The 20,956-nt window shown below is 63.4% G+C and overlaps 3 protein-coding genes across 3 annotated transcripts; 2 read left to right on the forward strand and 1 right to left on the reverse strand.

Moving 5' to 3' along the window:
- Positions 1–1,908: 1,908 nt before the first annotated feature.
- On the forward strand, positions 1,909–7,878 carry DTX1 (deltex E3 ubiquitin ligase 1; the record flags this gene model as incomplete). Its single annotated transcript, XM_079543639.1, has 9 exons — positions 1,909–2,167; positions 4,104–4,761; positions 6,269–6,330; positions 6,422–6,583; positions 6,826–6,887; positions 6,969–7,127; positions 7,200–7,361; positions 7,439–7,528; positions 7,654–7,878. The coding sequence occupies 9 exons, from the start codon at positions 1,909–1,911 to the stop codon at positions 7,876–7,878; spliced, it is 1,839 nt and encodes a 612-aa protein (XP_079399765.1).
- Positions 7,879–7,890: 12 nt separating this feature from the next.
- RASAL1 (RAS protein activator like 1) lies at positions 7,891–15,797 on the reverse strand (the record flags this gene model as incomplete). Its single annotated transcript, XM_079543708.1, is given in 27 exon segments — positions 7,891–7,989; positions 7,991–8,167; positions 8,170–8,288; positions 8,291–8,384; positions 8,387–8,569; positions 9,091–9,099; positions 9,103–9,152; positions 9,230–9,350; positions 9,423–9,581; positions 9,585–9,593; positions 10,204–10,341; positions 10,426–10,607; positions 10,752–10,890; positions 11,768–11,905; positions 11,970–12,162; positions 12,236–12,354; positions 12,463–12,527; positions 12,720–12,873; positions 12,950–13,067; positions 13,153–13,235; positions 13,309–13,446; positions 13,535–13,616; positions 14,317–14,446; positions 14,528–14,589; positions 14,678–14,791; positions 14,866–14,922; positions 15,733–15,797. Coding segments are annotated over 27 exon segments (2,997 nt in total), but the record flags the coding sequence as incomplete, so codon positions are not given.
- A 3,381-nt stretch (positions 15,798–19,178) lies between these two features.
- WSB2 (WD repeat and SOCS box containing 2) lies at positions 19,179–20,566 on the forward strand (the record flags this gene model as incomplete). Its single annotated transcript, XM_079543962.1, has 5 exons — positions 19,179–19,208; positions 19,332–19,504; positions 19,614–19,727; positions 20,119–20,226; positions 20,404–20,566. The coding sequence occupies 5 exons, from the start codon at positions 19,179–19,181 to the stop codon at positions 20,564–20,566; spliced, it is 588 nt and encodes a 195-aa protein (XP_079400088.1).
- Positions 20,567–20,956: the final 390 nt, after the last annotated feature.

A 20,956-nucleotide genomic window follows, 5' to 3' on the forward strand; every position in this document is an offset into this window, starting at 1 on the left:
CCCCATTTCCATGTCCCCAAATCTCATCCCAGCATCACGTCCCCACGCCACATCCCCGCTCCATTTTCACACCCCTCTCCACATCCCAGCCTCACATCCCCACGCCGTTACCCCACGAAGGACCGGCACCAGAACCGCCGCGCTCCGCGGCTCTCCCCGCTCTGCCGGTCCCACGGGAGATCCTCGAGGGGGAGGGAAGCGATGCCGTGCCCGAGACCACCGGAGCGCACGCGTGGCCGCCTCTCGCGTGGGAGCCCCCGGCCGAGGTCTCAGCGTGCGCCCGCATCCCCCCCGCCGCGCGTCCCCGCCGCGCGTCCCCGCGTCCCCGCGTGCCCGTGGCTGCCAGGCGCTGGCGGAGCGCTGCCGCCTCCTGGCCCCGCGCCCGCCGCCCTCCGCCGCCGCTCCCGGTGCCGCCGTTGCTGCGGGGCCGCTGCGGCTGCGGCCGCCGAAGGTAGCGGAGCGGGGCGGGGGCGATGCGGGGCGGCGGCGGCCATGGTGGGGAAGCGGGGGGGGCGGCGGGCAGCGGGGGTACCGCGCACACGGGGGGGGCACCGCGCACCGGGGGTACCGCGCAGAGGGAATGTTGTGGCTGGAATTTCGTGCGCCGGGGACTGGGAAAGAGGGGGGGGGGACACCGTGCGGCGGGGGGGTCCGCGCTGGGGGCTGCCGTGGAGTGGAAATATCGTGCAGCGGGGGTACGGCGTGCTGGGGGCACCGGGGGATGGGCCTGGCTTCGCATGCAGTGCGATGGACGGGGGACCGAAGGGGGGAGCAGAATGGGGAGGGGGGTGGCGCTGGGTTTTGTCCTGAGGTTTGGGCCCCTCTGGTTGCTGCGGTGCTGGGGGTGCCAGATGAGTGCACGGATGCACACGCCTGTGTGTGTGTGTGTGCGTGTGTGTGTGTGTGTCTGTGTGTATACGACTGTTTGTTGTCACGCTGCTGTGTGGCCCTACGTGCATCTGTCTGTCTGTCCATCCGTCTGCACAGGTCTCCGTGCTGTTTGTGTCCCCAGTGCCAGCGCACGGCTCTGTGTCCGTCTGTCTGTCCGTAGCTTGCTGTCTGTCCGTGCAGCCTAACCTTCCCCATCCCATGCAAGGGGGCCGTGAGGCTGTGTTGGTGGGCAAGGAGCTGCCCAGGGTGTGCGGGGTGCCCGGGGCACGCCGCCCAGGCTGACTCCATCCTGATGCCTGCAGTGCAGATCATAAATCAGTGCCGGATGAGCAGGAGGGCCGCGGGCTCCCGGGCACACAGTCGGCTTCTGTGGGGCTTATCTATTTTTTGAGCCCCCTCCCCAAGCCTTGAGAACAATTGCCCCCACGCTGCTTGTCCCTGCTGTCCCCTTCTCTGCTGTCACACCTGAAGCTGGCAGCCCGCCACGCTGTCTGGCTGTGGGCACATGGGGCGAAAGGGACGGTCCCCAAGGTGCCACCGGGGAGGGCAGGGATGCAGCACTGCGTGGCAGCACTCAGAGCCACCTTGGCTGTGGCTGAGTGGTGCTGTGGCCTTGCTTTGCAGGTGACGCCCTGGGAGCCTTGGAGCAACCGGTGACATCGGCTGGGACAGAAGGGGAAAGAAGAGGAGGGAGTGTCTGGGGGTGTCCCGTCCTCGCTGAGCCTGGGGACACTGAGATGTGCCAGCGCTGCAGGGAGGACAGCAGCTCCAGCTCCAGCTCCAGCTCCAGCTCAACACCACCCATGCAGAGCCTGGTGCCCGGTGCCAAGTGATGGCTCACCCCAGCCTGCCCTGCTGGTGGCCCCGGTGGAGCAGAACCGGGTGCCGCGGGGCTCTGGGTGCCACCTCCCACCCCTGCTGAGCTCTGCAGTGGGGACAGGGACGTTCCACCCCGCGGGTGCCACCGAGCCGGCTGTCCCTCGGCCATGGCACGGCGCTGAGCTGCTGTCCCCAGCCATGGCACGGCAGGGCACGGGGGCCCTTTTGGGCTCTGGGACTTTGGGGTTCCCACCCCAAAACCTGGCCCGTGTGGTAGTGTGGGAGTGGCTGAACGAGCACGGGCGCTGGCGGCCCTACTCAGCCGCTGTCTGCCACCACATTGAGAACGTGCTGAAGGAGGATGCCCGTGGCAGCGTGGTGCTGGGCCAGGTGGACGTGCAGCTGGCACCCTACATCATCGACCTGCAGTCCATGCACCAGTTCCGGCAGGACACGGGTAAGGGCAGGGGGCTCGGTGCGCACACGACTGGCCAGGGGTCTACTGGGGGTGGAGTGGCTGGGTACGTCTGCCCCTTCTGTGAGGCTTTGTTGGAGGGCCTTCAGCACTCCTCTTCCTTCTTCTGCAGTCGTTTGTTCCTCTGCCCATCCATCAGCCATTCCATAGCATGGCTTTGTGTCTTTGTATCCTTCCTGTGTCCCTGCTTCATTGCTTTATTCCTTTGTTACTCCCTTCCTTTGTCCCTCCATCCCTCCCTCCATCTTTCCATCCCTCCCTCCATCCCTCCATCCACCCACCCATCTGTCCATCACAGCGTGCATATATCTGCTGTGTGTCATTCTACTTCTATTACCCACCATTCCACCCATCCCAGTGAGTAATTGTCATTCATCCATCCATCCTTCCATCCCGGTGTATCTTTACTTCCTTGTCATTCTGTTCATGTATCCGTCAAGGTGTCCATCCCCATGTATATTTGTCATTCCATCCAACCAGTCACCAATCAGTTCATCAGTCTATCCCTCCATCCCTCCATCCCTCCATCCCTCCATCCCTCCATCCATCCATCCATCCATCCATCCATCCATCCATCCATCCATCCGTCCGTCCCCGTCCGTCCGTCCGTCCGTCCATCCATCTGTCCATCCACCCACCCATCCATCCATCCCTCCACCCGTCCATTCTTCCATCCATCTCTCCACCCATCCATCTCTTTCAACTCACCCTCTTCCCCACCTGTCAGTCTATTCCCTTCTATCTGTCCTCACCCCAATGCAACCCCCACAAGTCTCCTCTTTCCATTCCTTTTCCTTCCCTCTTGTTGTCCTGTTGGGACAAAGGGAACTGGGTGGCCCCACTTGGGGGTCTGCAGGGGCCACATGCCACCCTTAGCAGAGCAGAGCTGCGGCACACAACCAGGACAGGTGTCCTCGAGGGAAATCAAGCCTTGTCCCACACTGCCTCCCAGCCCAGACCCCATTAACCATGACCCACTAAAGTGATGTGTGCCAGCTGCAACCCAGGAGACTCGCTTGGGATGGGGGATGGATGGGGATGGTGCAGGACCCGCTGCTGGTAAATGCTCATCTGCAAGGCCCCTAAATGTCCCATTCCTTGGCCTGGATGGCGCTGGGTGCTGCTGGGAACGTGTGGCCATGGTGGGGTGGGCTTGGGATGTGGTGGAGTGTGTGAGAAATGAGGTGACCCTGTTCTGAGCAGCCAGGAGGTGTGCCTGCAGGATGTGCACACACCTGGGGGGAGATGCTGGCATCAATGGGGCCAGGATGTGGATGTGAGTAGGATGAGAGGTGCAGGGCATGGGTATCAGCGGGCTGTGGGGAGGGTGGGCTGGGTACAAGGAGATGTGGGGAGGTGGGGTGTGGTGCAGAGATGGGTGGGCAGCGGGTGCAGGACATGGATGTGAGTGGGATGCGGCTGGGATTGGGCAGTGGGATGTGGGATGAGAGCAGCAGTGAGAGTTGGGATGTAGATACAAGACAGCAGTGGGATTTGGGATGTTGACAGCAGTGGGCAGCAGAATGCAGGACACGGATGTGAGCAGCGTGTGGCTGTGAGCCAGCAGTGGGATTTGGGGTGTGGACACAAGCAGGTAGTGGGATACAGGACTTGAGCAGGATGGGGATGTGAGCGTGCAGCTGACTCAGGTGAGGACTTGCTGGGCTGCGGCGGGGGCACGGACCCCATGGGGCTGCAGGCAGCGCTGCCTCAGCACCCGGCGGCAGCTGGGCCGGGCGGTGATTAATGACCCTTATTAGAGTCGTTAATAGGACCAGGCGGTGCAGCCGGCCGGGGACGGGAGCGCAGCGTGTGGCTGAGCGAGGAGAGGGGCGCGACGCCGGGGCTGAGCCGCTGGGGGGGGCTCTGTCTGGGGGACGGCAGCGGTGTTTGGGTGCTGAGCGCCGTGTCCCCGCAGGCACCATGCGCCCGGTGCGCAGGAACTTCTACGACCCCTCCTCAGCACCGGGAAAGGGCATCGTGTGGGAATGGGAGAACGACAACAGCTCGTGGACGCCCTACGACATGGACATCTGCATCACCATCCAGAACGCCTACGAGAAGCAGCACCCCTGGCTGGACCTCTCCTCCCTGGGCTTCTGCTACCTCATCTACTTCAGCAACATGTCGCAGATGAACCGACAGACGCAGCGCCGGCGGCGGCTGCGGCGCCGCATGGACCTGGCGTACCCTCTGACCATGGGCTCCATCCCCAAGTCGCAGTCGTGGCCGGTGGGCAGCAGCACGGGGCAGCCCTGCTCGTGCCATCAGTGCCTGCTGGTCAACAGCACCCGCGCGGCATCCAACGCCATCCTGGCCTCGCAGCGCCGCAAGCTGTACGCCGGCACGGGGACGGGGACGGTGCCGGTGCGGCAGAGCAGCACCTTTGCCGGTGCGACGTTGTGGCCATCGGCGGGCGGCACGGCCAAAGGGGAGGCACCCAGGGTGCCTGCTGGGGCTTTTGGGTGCAGCCAGAGCACGCCCGGCACCGTGCAGCTGCCTGGCCTCAATAACCTCAACCGGCCCGGCACGCAGCGGGGGGCTGGCAGTAGCGCCCGCACCGCGGTGCCCCCCGGGTAAGCTGGGATGAGGATGCATGTGACGGCGCTGAGGTGGCGCGGGGTGGGCTCACGGCGATGGGGAGGTGGCATGGAGGTGCACTCAGATTGCTTGGCAGCGCCAGCTGTCGCCTCACCGGTGCTGGCACCGTGTCACCACCACCACAGCCGTGCCGTGCCGTGCTGTGCCGTGCTGCACTCCTGTGTTGTGCCGTGCAGCTCCATGCTGTGCCACACCGTGCCTGGTTGTGCCAGTCCACGCCGTGCCATGCTGGCTGCAGGAGATGAGGTGCCAGTCACTGGGGGACTTGTGTCCCTGTCGTCCAGCATGCGGTGGGTCGCTCCGGAGCGTTTGTTCCAGTACCACCAGGCAGGTCCCTATGGGGAGCTGTTGTGGCATCCTGCCCTGCAGGAAGGATCTGGCCTCGCGCTGGGAGATGCAGCGGGACACGACTAGGTGGTGGTGGTGACATCCTGACAGTGTCACCTCCGCTTCAGGGTGTGTGCTGCAGGAACACCTGTGGGTCAGGGGTAGCAGGGGCACGGGGAGCATCACACGGTGTGGGGACGTACCTCTGCGTCCCTCCCACTGCCCGCAGCCACAGCGCACAGCCAGACAGAGCTGGGGACAGGGGTGACAGAGTTGCGGAGAGGGGGGGCATGCAGGGTCACCAAGCACTCGGCGTGTTTCCTTCCTCTGTTGATGTGCTGCTTTCGCTTCCGTGTCCTGGGCCAAGCCATCCTCGTGTCGACACACAGCCCCCGCGCTGTGCGTCCCCATGGACAGGTAGGAGGGGGCTGGAGGGGTGAGGGCCCCACTGCCTTACATGGCCTTGGTGTGACTGAGGGTGGCCTTGGGAACTGCGGGCAGGGACTGGCAGTAGAGGCAAGGCTGGACTGTGGCATGGCCTGGGGCCTGGGCCCCTGTTGCAGGGGCAGGAAGGGTCCCCGCGCAACGGACCCTTCCTTGGGGCTGGGATCTGCTGTCTGTGTTGTGGCTGCTGGGTTGTGAACAGGGATGTGGGGGCTCTCCCCATGTCTACACACCCACAACCATCTCTATCCATCCACCCACCCATCCACCCACCCACCCATCCACCCACCCATCCACCCATCCACCCATCCACCCACCCATCCACCCATCCATCCACCCATCCACCCACCCATCCATCCATCCATCCATCCATCCATCCATCCATCCATCCATCCATCCATCCATCCATCCATCCATCCACATACTTATTCATCTCTGTCCTTCTGTCTCTCTATCCGTCTGTCCATCCACCCATTCCCCACCATCCCTGCTCTCCTCACATCCCTGCTGTGTCCTCAGCCACCTTCCCATGTGTCCCCACGACCCCACATCTCGCACCAAGCTGTAGCTGTGCAGCTTTGCACACATGGGTGCACAGCCGAGGAGATGCATGCATGAGTGTACAGGCACCTGCCCAGATGCACTCCTGGCTGCCCTAATGACACTGCAGAAAGGACGGGACCCAGGGGACATTCCTCCTGTCTCTTGCAGGGTGCCAGCCCTCCCGGTCAAGAACCTGAACGGCACCGGCCCCGTCCATCCCGCCCTGGCAGGTAATGGGTGGGGTCCCATAGAGCACCCATAGGTGCTCAGGGGTCGAACCAGGGATGGAAGGAACAGACAGACACCCCTGTCCCTGTGCAGGGATGACGGGCATCCTGATGTGTGCTGCTGGACTGCCCGTCTGCCTGACCCGTGCGCCCAAGCCCATCCTGCACCCGCCGCCCGTCAGCAAGAGTGACATCAAGCCTGTGCCTGGGGTCAGCGGAATCTGCAGGAAGACCAAGAAGAAGCACCTCAAAAGGAGTAAGGAGCTGCTGGAGGGGAAACTGAGGCACAGGTGGTGCTGTGGGTTGGGACCTGAAATGTTGGGGGAATGGCCTGAAACGCAGCGTGCCCCCCGAGCCTTGAGGTGATGTCACTGCCCATGGCTCCTCTGTGCCACCTCCTCTCTGTCACTGTCCCCATGCTAGAGGCAGGAGGTGGCAGGGAGGGTTTGGCAGGGGGGAAGGGGGGGGTTGTCTGACTGACACCCCTATCCATGGCAGGCAAGAACCCAGAGGATGTGGTGCGTCGCTACATCCAGAAAGTGAAGACCCCTCCGGATGAGGTGAGCCGGCATGGCGGGATGGCAGGGCATGGGCACAGAACCTGGTGTGACCCCCATGAGGTGACCCCCGTGCCCCCCCAGGACTGCACCATCTGCATGGAGCGGTTGGTCACCTCCTCGGGCTACGAGGGCGTCCTGAGTCACCGCGGCATCAAGCCGGAGCTGGTGGGCAAGCTGGGCAAATGTGGGCACATGTACCACCTGCTGTGCCTCGTGGCCATGTACAACAACGGCAACAAGGTGAGCCAACGTGGACACGGGGTCTGAGGGCATACGGCAGGGGCTGAGTGCCCACCCTGGCTGTGCCTGCAGGACGGCAGCTTGCAGTGCCCCACCTGCAAGGCCATCTATGGGGAGAAGACGGGCACGCAGCCCCCTGGGAAAATGGAGTTCCACCTCATCCCCCATTCCCTCCCGGGCTACACTGACTCCAAAACCATCCGGATAGTCTACGACATCCCCACCGGCATCCAGGTGAGCCCCCCGCAGCCCCCACCCCAGGGCTGGGTGTCCCCACGCCACTGCTCACCCCTCTGCTGTCCTCACCAAAGGGTCCAGAGCACCCCAACCCTGGCAAGAAGTTCACGGCACGCGGCTTTCCCCGGCACTGCTACCTGCCCGACAACGAGAAGGGCAGGAAGGTGAGCGGCTCCGTGTCCCCGGGGGTGGCACAGGCGGGGACGTGGCCATACGGATGGGGACATGGGGGTGGGGACATGGGGGTGGCCGCGCCGTGGGGTGGGATGCAGCAATGGCCGTCCCCCAGGTGCTGAAGCTGCTGATCGTGGCGTGGGACCGGCGGCTCATCTTCACCATCGGCACCTCCAACACCACGGGAGAATCAGACACGGTGGTGTGGAACGAGATCCATCACAAGACCGAATTCGGCTCCAACCTGACGGGTCACGGCTATCCCGATCCCAACTACCTGGACAACGTCCTGGCCGAGCTGCTGGCGCAGGGCGTCTCCGAGGCCACCCTCAAGGACTGAGCCCACGGTGAGGGGCTCCCCGCCGTCCCCTCGGCCCCGTGTCACCGTCCCTGCAGCTTCGCCGCCGGCCCCGCGTGGGCTCATCCCCCGGTGCCACCCGCCGCGTGTCCCCGTCCCCTGCCCGGCCTCCGGCAGCGCGGTGCTTTCCTCTCCGCCCACCCGGTGCCCCACGGAGCCGCGTGCAGCCGGTGCCATGTGTACGTCTCTGTGTTACGGAATACACCGCAGCGTCCCGGCGTCCCCGCGTCACCCACTCGCGTCCCCGTGCCGCGCCGTGATACGGAAGGGTGCTGGCTGGGGTTGCACTGGGGTCTGTCCCCCGTGGGCGCTCGCAAGAGGTGCCAGCGCTGCACACACACGCACGCGCGGCCCGGCGCTCCACGGACACGTCTGTGCGAGTGCGCGCACCCCGTGTCCGCGGGGTGCCCTCGCCGCGCCGCCTCGTTTCTCTGTGGGCAGAGGAGAGCGGCGCGGACTACAGCTCCCAGAATGCTTTGCGGCGCGGCGCGACGCTGGCTAGGCCTTGGCGGCGCAGGGCATGCTGGGAGCTGTAGTTCTGTTCACGTGGCCGTGGCCGCGTCCGTCTCCGTGGCCGTGGGAGGGTTCGACACCCCGTCACCGCGAGCGAAGGCTTCGTGGGCCGCATCCAGATCGCGCAGCACCGCCCGCAGCCGCTCCGCGACGGCTCCACCTGCGGCCGCGCAGAGTCAGCATTCCCACCCGCGACGCCCGGCACCCACCCGTGACACCCACTGCCCTCCCCGTCCCACCGCGCTGTGTCTCCTCCCGCCTCTCCTCCTCCCCGACATCGGCACGCCTCGTTTGGCGGGGTGCCGGGTCGTGTGCAGGGGGAGCGCGTGGCTGTGCGCATCCGCGCGTCTCCGTGCGTGCATTCGGGTGCGCGCGGCTGGGAGCGTGCGTGTGTGCAGCCGAGGGCCGGGGCCTCGCGTGCGTGCGGCCGTGGGGGTTTGCTGTCCCCTGGTGGAGAAAGCACGGCTCGCAGCTGTGCGTGTGCGTGGCGTGCACATGTGTGCGTGCTTGTGCACGTATATTGGGCACGCGTGCAACCGTGCATGTACAACAAGTACATGCATGCGTGCAAGTGTGCATGCAAAGCCCGTGTCCATGTGCCTGTGTGTGCATCTATGTGTGCACATCAATGCAGCTCGCCCCCCAAGACCCCCCTCCCCCCCCATCCCCATTCTCTCCTACCTCCAAGCTTCAGCTCCGAGCTCTGCACTGCCACGCTGCCCTCGGGTTCTGCCACCGCCTCCCTGCAGGACGAGGACGCTGAGTGAACCCGGGGGAGGATGACACCCATGGGTGCCTCCCCCCTGGGACGCAGCCTCACCACAGCCGTGTCCCTGCACGCTGGAGGTGCCCATAGAGGCTCTGTGCCGCCGCCGCGGGGTCCAGGGGGTCACTCCACTCATCCAGTGCCACCGCGCTGTGGGTCCGGCTGCAGCCAGGAGCTATCGAGAAGAGCGGGGTTGGGTGGAGGGGACCCACTGGGGACTCCCTCGTGTCCCCTCTGTCCCCATTACCGGCACGGCTGGGCTGCAGGCAGCAGGTCCAGCGGGCGGCGCGGAAGGTGCCGGGGTGGCAGGTGGGCAGCATGGCCCCGTTGGCACTGCTGGCCTGGCGCAGAGCCCACAGCCACTGCCACAGCTCTGGTGCGTTCTGTGGGGACACAGCGGTGGCACCTACCCATGATGCTGGCACCCATCGTGTTGGGCAGCACCACAGTTCCACATGCAGCATCCCCAGGGTGGGCATAAGGTGGCACGGGGACCCTGAGGGGCAATTTGATGGCACAGGTGGGAGTTGGTGGGGTGGTGGCACTTGGGAACAAGGCTAGTATCACAGTGACCCCAATATGGGCAAGGCTGCTATTCCAGTGACCCAATATTGATCTCAGTACAGACAGAGCTGGTACCCTAATGACCCCAGTGTAGATCCCAGTACAGGCAGGTACACCTCATTAACCCAGTACAGATAGGGGTGCTACCCATTGACCCTAGTGTATATAGGGCTGGTTCCTCAGTGATCCTACTACAGATATTACTGGATGCCCTAGTGACCCCAGTATAACCAGAACTGATAGCCCAGTGAACCCCACTACAGATATAGCTGCATAGCCTACTGATCCCAGCAGTGACCCCGGTACTACTAAAATCTGATACCCCAGTGTTCCCAGTACAGCAGGACTTGGGACTGGGGCTGCCCCCATCGCCCCCACACAGTGGCTGCTGGGTGCTGGGGTACTGGGTGGGGGCAGCCTGGAGTGTTGGGGTCCCAGTGGTGCTGGGATGGGGAAGTCCACACCTTACACTGGATGTAGGTGGTGCGCAGCTGCCCGGTGCCATCCTGTGCCACCACCTGCATGACGTGGGGCTGTGGGAACGTGCCCTCATCCACGCGCTCCACTGCCCGTATGTGCCCCACTGGGATGCAGCTGTGCTCCTGAAGACCCCAGAATGCTGCACGTCACTATACCCACAGCCTGGCACCCTGCAGCAGGGTGGGGGGACAACAGACAACACCTACCTGGCACTCGGGGGACTTGGAGTAGGACAGAGCCTGGGCACTGAGCCAGAAGTACCGCTTCTTGAAGGCGAAGCGGGGCAGCAGGGAGGGCTCCTCGGCCTCCCGTGCGTGCAGGAAACCCTCCTTGATTGTGGCCGAGGGACTGAAAGGTGCCACTGACACCATCCCCTCGCCTGCTGTGGCTGTAGCCATGGCACGGGGACGGTGACATCAATTTGGGGTGCCACCATCACCCCAAAAAGCACAAAGATGCTCCCATCCCTTAGGATACAGGACATATCCCCAGGATGGGGTGGGATTCCGTGGTGCCCACCGTGCCTGCTCACCCTGTGTGCTGTCCACCTCGATGAGGCTGTCCAGGAAGGCTCTGACACGAGTGATGCTGGGCAGCAGGACGGTGTTCAGTGGGGCCATCCAGGGCTCCTTGCCCGGTTGCAGTCCCAGGTTGCCGATGCTCTGCAGCGCCTGCCCATGGGAGTGGGATTTGGGGAGGAAAATGGGGAAACAGAGCAATGCAAGGTGGTGGGAGCCAACCGTGGCTGTGCTCAATGCACTCATCCCCAGTGGGAACAAACCAGCTTAAAGCACGTGGCATGGGGGAGGAAAGGCTCTGCCCTTCTTGGGATCCTTGTTCCTTCCTTGGTCACTGTCCTCTGAGATCCCTCTCCCTCCCCAGGGTCTTCCAGCATCCCTGGGGTCCCCTTCCCACCTTGGCATCTTCATCCCCTCTGAGGTCTTCATCCCTTTTGGTGTCCACATCCTTTGTGCTCCCCATCCCTCCCTATGATCGCTGTCCTGCCATGGTATCCCTGTCTCTCCTTGGTCCCACATCTTCCTTCAGGTCTCTGTCCCTCTTTGCGGTCCCATCCCTTCCCAGGGTCCAGATCCTTCCCCAAGGTCCCCATCCCTTTCCAGAGTCCCCATCCCCCCTCAGGGTCCCCATCCTTTCATGGCAACCCCATTCTTCCTTGGTCCTCCATCCATCCTTCAGGCCCCCATCCATCTTTGGAGTCCCATCCCTCCCTGGTACCCCATCCTCCTGCATGGTCTCCATCCCTTCTCTGGGTCCCCATTCCTCCTGGTCATCCCAGTTCCTCCCTCTCCAGGGTTTCCCTGGCCCTCTGAGGTCCCCACCCACCCTGGGGTCTCCATCCCTTTTGGTGTCCCCATCCCTTCTGGTGTCCCCATTCCTCCTATGGTCCCTGTTCTTCGGTGGCATCCCTATCCCTCCTTGATCCCACATCCCTCCTTCATGTCTCCGTCCCACCTTGGTGCCTCATCCCTGCCCCAAATCCCCTCCCTCCCCGAGGTCCCCCCACCATGTCCTCGTTCCCCTGAGCACCTTGGCGAGCAGCAAGAGAGTGCGCCCAGTGCGGGGCTCAGCATGCTGCTCCTTCAGGCCAAAGAGCTTTGGGGTGAGGACGGCAGGGGCGAAGAAACGGAGGAAGAGGAACCCACTGATGGCAACGTACTGCACCTCCTGCACAAGGACAGAGCTCAGCACCGGCGCTGTGCTGCCCTCCCAGCCCCACAGCGATCCCCACCTCGTGCTGCGGTGAGGGGAAGCGCTCCTCCACCCGCCTGCGGAGCTGCTTGAAGGCCACCCTCATCAGGAGGGGGCACTTGTCCACCGAGCCCACGATGGCATCCACCATGTCCCCCAGGTAGCCCTGCAGCAGCTCCAGGCTGCTGTCTCGCACCTGGGCTTCTGACAGGGACCCCTTGAAGGAAATCCTCCTGTGGAGACACCAGCAGCTCGTGACCACTGAGATGACCCGTGGGTGACGCCAAGATGGAGACACATCCCCACACTCGCCTGCCACGGCTCAGCTCCATCTTGCAGGGGTCCAGTTCCACGTACTTCTTCTCCTCGAAGATGCGATTCACCACCGGCTTCAGGACCGCATGCAGGTAGGACAGCCCCACTGCCTGCATGGGGCAGGAGGTCACCACTGCCGTCCCCACACTGTCCCCAGCACTGTGTCATGTCCTGAAGCCATCACAAGGTGCTGGAGTGATGTTTCCTCCTGGGCTCACCTTCAAGAACTGCTCCACGGACTTGGAGGCCAAAGAGTTGGAGCGGAAAAGGGTATTGGGGTCCGCTGGGGGGGAGTCCACCATGAGCCATGGGGTTGTCCCAGCTGTCCCCAGTGTGCCCAACCCTTTGGTGGCCTCACAGCAGGCTTTGGGACACCCTGGCAGCTTTCAGGGTGGTTTCCCTTCCAGTTCCCCAGCTGAGGGTCTGCAGGAGATGCTCCAGTCCCTGCATTTACTGGTCTGACCCCAGCACTTACTGGTTCTGGTCAGCTCGCGGGTGATGACGTAGTCCAGGAAGGGCACAGCCAGACCCTGAGCCAGGAAGACCTTCACCAGCTTGGTGGCCACATCCTGCCTGCTGTCCCCTGAGGTCACCCCCTCCAGGACAGCCAGAGCCGTGCTGGCTGCGGGCTGTGAGGAGGGCATGGGGATGTCACACACCATGGGGACAAATGGTACAAGTGTGTCCCCAGCCCACAGAACCCACCTGGCCTGGGGAGCGGAGGGGCTCGGCCAGGAGCTGGATGAGGGGCTGGTAGCAGTGCTGGGGCAGGACTCTGTCCTCCAGCAGCCGCACCGTCAGCCGCAGGGAGCCCAGCTGTCCCCTACAGCGACAGCGTGATGGGGGAGGCATGGCTGCACCCTGCTCCTCACCCTGTCACTCTCCATCGTCCATTGCCCAGCACTCACCTTGGCTCCTCGGTGCTGCTGGGGAAGGGCAGGAGCTGGAACCAGCCCTTCATGGGACCCGACGCATCCAGGGGGACCTTTACCTGGGGTAAGCAGGCAGGGATTGAGCTGGGAGGCACAGAGCATGATGTATTCCCACATGTATCCAGCTTTCACCTGTCCCAGGAAGTCATTCTTGCCCACGATGTCCCAGTCCCACACCTCCACACTCAGCATGCTGTCCCCTGGCTCGTCCTCTGCCAGCTCGAACTCCAGCACCTCATCCCAGTGTGGGAAGCGGGTCTTCTTAATCACCTGCTGGGGACAGGGGGGTGGCAGCAGGGGTTGGAGCCCCAGCCGCTGGGCACCCGGTGCCACCCTTGACACTCAACCCCCGACTCACGGCTGTCTCCTGCGTGTGCCCACAGCACGACACCCGGACGAAGGGGTCTGAGGTGCCTGAGGGGTCCCGGGGGGCCAGGTCCCTGTGGGAGGATGGGGGTCAGGGGGATGCCGTGGGTACCCGGCCCCTTTGGCACTGTCCCCTGTCCCCTTGTGTCACCACGGATGCAGTGAGGCACTTGTGTGTCAGGTGGCACCAGGGAGGGGATGCTGGCAGCTGGTCCCTGGGGGGCACAGGGCACAGTGGAGATGCTGCTGTCCCTCCTGGCTGTCCCCATGGCCATCTGGTTGCCATGGCAGCTGCTTTGGTCGCCATGGCAGCAGGATGCTGCTCTGCCAACAGCCTCCGGTCTGGCAGCCGCATGTGCGGGCACACAAACACACACACGTGTGCACACGCATGCACACATGGGCACACATATGCTCACATAGAGCAGCCCCATCCCAACCTCCTTCAAAGGCAGTGGGGCTGCCTCAGTTTCCCCAATTTTAAAACAAATGGGGAGAAATGCCATATGAAATCTTGTCTGCCCCATGGGAGTATCCCCAGGGACAGCACAGTGCCTTGCCTTCAGTCCTCAGCCCGGCTCCCAGCAGGGCTGGCAGTGTCCGAGCAGTGTGGCACAGGTGCTGAGACCCCACAGCATCGTGACACACGGGCTGCAAGCAGCAACGTCCCTGAGCAGGACACAGTGATGACCATTCTTGGCAGGCCTGACCCCCCTACCATCCAGCCAACCCCACTGACCCAAACACAAACCCTGGTGGTGACACAATCCCTACCTGGCTGCAATGAGGTGGCAGCGCAGCACCCGCGGGTGGCCCTGCTCAGGCATCTTCACCTCCAGGTGGATCTCACCCTGCACCTCCTGGTCAGGGTGCACAGGCACCAGGCTGAGCCAGCTGTCAATGCCTAACAAAGGGGGCACGGAGTGGGCACCCCCAGCACGGGGATGAGCCCTATGCCCCCCATACTCCCCGTGCCCCTGCTCACCCCGCAGCTGTGCTGAGATCTGCTGGCGGCTCAGTGACACTTTGCCGATCACATCATCGTGCCTGCAGGGTGACACCGATGGGGATGGCCACCCCAGAGTGGTGCTGACCCCGCTGCCCACCCGCTGCCATCAGCCCCGCTGCCCCCTACCCGATGGTGTCTTCATCCAGCACATAGATGGTGAGGCTGTGGAAGCCGCTGGGCAGGCGCAGGGTGAACTCCTCGCCCCAAAATGGGTTCAGGCTTCTCCACACCGTGGCTGTTCTGTGGGCAGAGGACCCCCATGGGCACTCCATCCAGACCCTGTGTCCCCTTCCCATGGTGGGATGGTCACCTACCTGGCAACCACCTCATTGTCCACCTTGACCATGCAGTAGGGATCGCTGGAGCCAGAGCTAGGGGGAGAAAGGGGACACGGGGGGGTCAGCACCCCATGGTGTTCCCTGAGGCAAGCACCCCAAGGGCTCACCAGGGCATTGGCCACAAGACCCATGGCCACGGGTGCGCTGAGCTGCTCAGTCTCAGCTGGATGCCCTGCTTGGGGACATCTTTTCCAGGCACCTTTTGAGCTGGGGGACCCGGGGGTCATCTCAACCATGCATCCCCATGTCCCTGGGTGTCTGTGCCAGCTGCGCAGCCATGCCCGAGTTTCTGTAGCAACCCACTTCCCTGCGTCAGGGCGTGGGGCTGGAAAGGTGTCATGGTGACATGGTGACACGGTGACACCAGCCTCTGCCTGGGCTTAACCCCTTGCAGCAAGGTAGAAAAGAAGAGCTGGTTCCCCAGGGTGAGGGCTGGGCATTGGCTCACAGACGATGCACCCAAGGGGTGCTCAGTGTCCTCCTGTCTGGGGGCTGGCTGTGAGGCTGGAAGCCCCCCCCCCTCCCCAAAGGGATGCTCTGCCAGCTGTGGGGTCCCAGGATAAGTGCTGCAGCCCCCGGATGGGGCGGTCCCATATGAGACCCTGCTATATGGAGTCACCCCAACAGCTTTATGGGTTGCTGGGGAGGCAGTGGGGGGGTGCCCCAGGGGTGCAGGTCTTCTTGCAAAGGGGACCCCTAGCCTCAGCAGACCCCCTCCTCACTGAAATGAGCCGCAACCAGCAGGGATGAAAGCAGGAAGCCCCCAAACCACGGGCAGAGAGCAGCACCCCCCAGAGCCCCGTGCCCCCTGGGTGGGGGGCAGAGATCCCCAGCAGCACTCACACGTCCTTGGCAGGCAGCTCCTTCCCCTCCACCAGCCGGCAGTACAGCGAGGTGCTTTTGGCCATGGCAGCGAACTGAAGGGGGAGTCTGGGGGCAGCCCACAACTCCGGAGGGGCTGTGAGGCCCCGCTTCTTCTTCTTCCTCCTCCTCCTCCTTGCCGCGTCCCTCTGCCACTCCTTCCTTCGCTGCTTCTGGGTTTGTTTTTCTCTGTGCTGGAGTGCGCGGGCACGCGGCAGCAGGCGAGCTGGGTGGGCTGGCCCTGTGCCCACGGTGGCCAAAACCCCGCAGCGTGGGGCTCACACCTATCAGGAGCTCACTGCTGCCAGGGGAGGTAAAGCCATGCCTGGGACCTGTGCCTTGCTATAGGGAAACTGAGGCATAGAGCGCCTGTCACCCTTTGAGTGTCCCCCCCCCTCCCCCTCCTGGGGGTGGCTTCTGTCCTGTCACAGCCGGGTGGCAGCGGGACTGTCCCCAAGCTGGGGGGGTGGCAGGTGCATCCTCCTCGTCTGTCTGTCCGTTTGCACCAGTGCAGCTGTGTTGGGGAACCCTGATCTGGGGGAAGATGGAGGTGGTGCGGGGGGCTCTGTATGCTGTCCCCTCTGCTTCGTGCCATACTGGGGGGGCACTTGGTGGATAATTCTGGGTGTTAGCAGATGTCTCCTGCGAGTGACTCACGGGAGGTGTTGGCAGGTGGGTGGCACCATGTGGGCATCGGGTCCCCAGAGTGCCACCACCGCAGGGTGTCACCATATGGGTGCTGTGTCTGCAGCACGGCACCGCCAGGAGGTGTCACCTTTGTGGGTGCTGGGTCTCCAGATGGGCTCTCTGTCACCAGGGTGGCGTGGCAGGGAGCAGCACTTTGCAGGCACCAGATACCTGGGTGGCACTGCCGAGAGATGTCCCACATGGAGGTCCTGGGACGGCACTGCCAGGGGTTGTGCCCATCGGGGTGCTGGGTACCTGCCGTGGCACTGAGTGTCCCTGTATGGGTGCTGCTGCCACGGGGATGGCTCAGATGGGCACTGGGTCGCTGGGGGGTCACTGCAGGGGGTGTTCCCCTATGGGCACTGCGTCCCCAGCGTGGCACTGCCAGGGGCGTCCCCATATGGGTGTTGCGTCCTCACCACAGCGAGGGCAGTGCCAGAGAGTATTGCTTTATAGGCACTGGGTCACTGAAAGGACACTGCCAGGGAGTGTCAGTTTTGTGCGCTGGGTTCTCAGCGTGGCACTGCCAGGGGTGTCCCCATATAGAGAAGATGGGTCCCAGCACGGCATTGCCAGGGGCTGTGCCCATGGGGTGTCTGGGGTGGCACTGTCAGAAGGTGCCCCCATATGGATGACGGGTCCTCAGGTGCCGCTGCCACGGAGTGCCCCTATGGCCACTGCATCTTCACGGCGGCACGGACAGGGCTGTCCCTTCGTAGGCGCTGGCTCCGCAAGCGCCACCACCCCGCCGTGCCCCGGAGTGCCACCCCCAGCGAGCACCGCCTCCGCCGCACCCCGCGTTTGCCGTCCGACCCGTCCCGGGCGCGGCTCCGAGGCCCACCCCGCGGGGGGCGGTGACGGAAAGCCGGGCCGCGGCTGCTGCCGCTCCGTATCGCAGCCCCCGCCCCGCACGGGGCGGGCCCGGCGGAGGGAGGCGGAGGCGGGCGGCGGGGCTCGGTGCGGCCCGGTGCCTCCGAGGGCCGGGGAGGCCGCGCCCAGCCCCGCAGGCCTCCCCGGGGCGGGCGGGCCGCCATGAAGCCGAGCGCAGGTGAGGCCTTGGGGGCAGGCGGAGCGGGCTGGCTGGGACGGGGGTGGGCACGGGGCAGGCGGAGGCACGAGCCCAGGCGAGACCCAGGCCCGACCCAGGCCCAGGTGAGGCCCGGCTCAGTTGAGGCCCAGTCGCAGGTGAGGCCCAGTCGCAGGTGAGGCCCAGGCCTGGTTCAGGCCCAGGCCCGCTGGTGACCCGCTGTCCCTCTGCCCAGAGGAGCCTGTGCTGCTGGCGGAGCTGAAGCCAGGCCGGCCCCAGCAGTACGACTGGAAGTCGAGCTGTGAGACATGGAGCGTGGCCTTCTCGTCCGACGGCGCCTGGTTCGCCTGGTCTCAGGGCCACTGCCTGGTCAAGCTGATCCCGTGGCCGCTGCAGGAGACTGAGCTGTGAGTAGTGCGGGCGGTGCTGTGGGTGTTGAGCTGACAGCTTCCGTGCCCTTTGCCCATCGCCGTTCTGCCGTTTCTCTGCAGCTGTAGGGCCTCGGAACGCAAGAGCCACAAAGCAGAGGCGAAGCGAAGCCGGGCAGGAGCCAAGGAGAAGACTTTGGAGTGTGGCCAGATTGTGTGGGGTCTGGCCTTCAGCGCCTGGCCGGCGGCACGGCACCCTGATGGGGCGGCAGGGCTGTGCTGCCAGGTGTTGGCCACCGGCCTCAACGACGGGCAGATCAAGGTGTGGGAGGTGCAGACAGGTGAGCGGCTGTGCGGCGCCAGGATGAGGTCAGGAAGCACTCTGCCCTTGGTGGAGATCCTGCTCCGTCCTTCCCAAATATTTCCTGAGCTGCTGCCCCATCCCAAGCAGAGTGTGGGTGTGAGGGGGACTGACGTGGCCGCTCTCTGCAGGACATCTTCTCTTCAGCCTTCTGGGGCACCAGGATGTCGTCAGGGACCTGAGCTTTGCGCCCAATGGAAGCCTCATCCTGGTGTCGGCGTCGCGGGACAGGACCCTGCGCGTCTGGGACCTTAGCAGGGATGGTAGGAGAGGGTGGGGATGGCCCTGGTGCTCGGTCACTCCTTTTTGAAACTTGTATTCCTCTGTGGGCAAGGAGAGGGCACCGAGCCGCCTTGGAAGGAGAGACCGTGGCAGAGGGGCTCTGGGATGGTATTTGAGGTAGAAGTGGGCATTCTGGGACACAGCAGAGGCCTATGCTCCCAGGCAGGACCTGAGAGCTGCAGGAAGGGGTTGTAAATAGAGTCTTAGAATGGTTGGGTTGGAAGGGACCTCACAGCCTCTCCAGACCCTGCCCTGGGCTGGCTGCCCCCCACCAAATCAGTGTCCATTCGTGGCCTTGAGCACCACTGGGGATGGGACACCTGCAGCACTCAGGACAGTCTGGGTCAGCAGCCCACCGCCCTCTGAGTAATGAATTTCCTTCTAACATCTCACCTAAATCTCCCCTTTTAGTTTAAAACCATTCCCCCTCCTCTAATCACTCTCTGCCTGTGTAGAAGGTTAGTCTCCATCTTTTTTATAAGCTCCCTTCCAGTACTGAAATAGAGCACTTCGGACGTGCGTAGGAAGTCCCCCAGCCCTGCATGCCTTTTTCCCTCTCGGGAGCAGAGCTGGGTGAGCAGTTGTGGCAGAATGCAGCTCTGTTCTTCCTGACTCGGTGTCTGCTGTCCCAGGGCGGCAGGTGCAGGTGCTGACAGGCCATGTGCAGTGGGTCTATTGCTGCTCCATCTCCCCTGACTGCAGCATGCTCTGCTCAGCTGCTGGAGAGAAGTCGGTGAGTCCCACAGGGTGGAGCCAGTCCTGTGTCCCACTGAATCCTGCTTTCCCCATGCAAGAAGGGGAAGGTGAGAGCCAACCCTGGGAGCGCTCCCAGCTTCAGCTCCCCTGTGCCCCACAGGCACTGCTGTGGAGTATGCGGTCCTACACACTCATCCGCAAGCTGGAGGGGCACCAGAGCAGCGTGGTGTCGTGTGACTTCTCACCAGACTCAGCGCTCCTGGTCACTGCCTCGTATGACACCTGTGTTATCATGTGGGACCCCTACACTGGGGAGCAGCTGAGGACTCTGCGGTACGGAGCTGGGGGCTGTGGGGACCAAGCGGTGGGGACACAGGGGTGCTATGAGAGTTTGGTGGAGTTGAGCGTGGCCTTGATGCTGAGCTTGTTTTCCTCCCTGCAGCCATGTCCCCTTGCACTCAGCACTGGAGTATAGCAGTGATGTCCACACCAGCTCCCTGCGGTCGGTCTGCTTCTCCCCAGAGGGCCTGTACCTGGCCACGGTGGCAGATGACAGGCGAGTTAACCCTCTTTTGAGGTTTCCGGAGGGAAAGAGGGTTCAAGGAGGACACACCAATGCGCACCAGGGGCTTGGGGCATCCTAATGGGGAGCAAAATTCACGTGTCAAAGAGACCACTGCGTTCAGAGCCCTGTTTGTGCAGGGAGCAGCAAGATCAGAGCCTTGTCATCTCCCTGAGCAAAGGGCTTGGACTTGCACCTGTGTGCTGGTCTGTCATCCAGCTCAACTCTGCAGGGGTCGGCACTTCTGCCTGGCTGCTGAGATGTCATGCTGGGGGGCTCTAAGTCCATGACAGAAAACCCTTCTCCCGTTACGTGCATTCAAGTGGCCCCAGAAGCTTCGTTTTAGCTGCAGGCACTGCCTAGCATTGTGTCCTTTTCCCCTTAGGCTCCTGAGGATCTGGGCGCTGGAGCTGCGATCTCCAGTGGCGTTTGCTCCCATGACAAATGGTTTATGCTGCATGTACTTCCCTCACGGTGGCTTCATTGCCACAGGGTGCGTATATCTGCTGGGGGAGGCTCCAGGGAAACCAGCCTGGGAGTGTGAGCTGATTTTCCAGGATGGGGAGCGCGTGGGGCTGCTGCAAGCTCGGGATATTTGGGGCTGATTGTGCTTCCTTCTCTCTGTGCGGCGTTGGGTGTTTGCTCAAAGCCTGTTTGGGTCTCATTGCAGGACCAGAGATGGCCACGTCCAGTTCTGGACGGCTCCAAGAGTCCTCTCGTCACTCAAGCACTTGTGCCGCAAAGCCCTGCGCACCTTCCTGACCACGTACCAGGTCCTCGCACTCCCCATTCCCAGGAAGCTGAAGGAGTTCCTCACCTACCGGACTTTCTGAGGTATCAGAGACACGGAGGTGAGAGCCCTCTGCCTCGTGGTAGGGCTGGCTGCCCCGCAGAGCACCAGAGGCTTGTGAGCTGTGGGGCAGGACTGTTGCTCCCCTCGTTTTGGGGCCGTCTGTGAACGTGGAGGTATTTTTTTGTGTAATAATACTAGAACCCAGCAAAAATGCTTGCAGAGTGCAAGGGGCACGGCACAACCTGGGGACTGCTCTGGTCCCCCTGTCCTCCTGCTATTTGCAAGTTTTGGGTCAGGTGCTTTTGCTTCCAAGTGCAATGTTGTGGGGTGAAGATTAGCAGCTGCAGTCTGAGCAAGTGTTTGTCAGTACAAATTTGGGGCCACAGCCATCCCTGACAACAGCACCCTGCGCCAGGAGCAGCCTGTACCT

The sequence above is a fragment of the Tetrao urogallus genome (assembly GCF_951394365.1).
Source record: "Tetrao urogallus genome assembly, chromosome: 17".
Lineage (NCBI taxonomy): Eukaryota > Metazoa > Chordata > Aves > Galliformes > Phasianidae > Tetrao > Tetrao urogallus.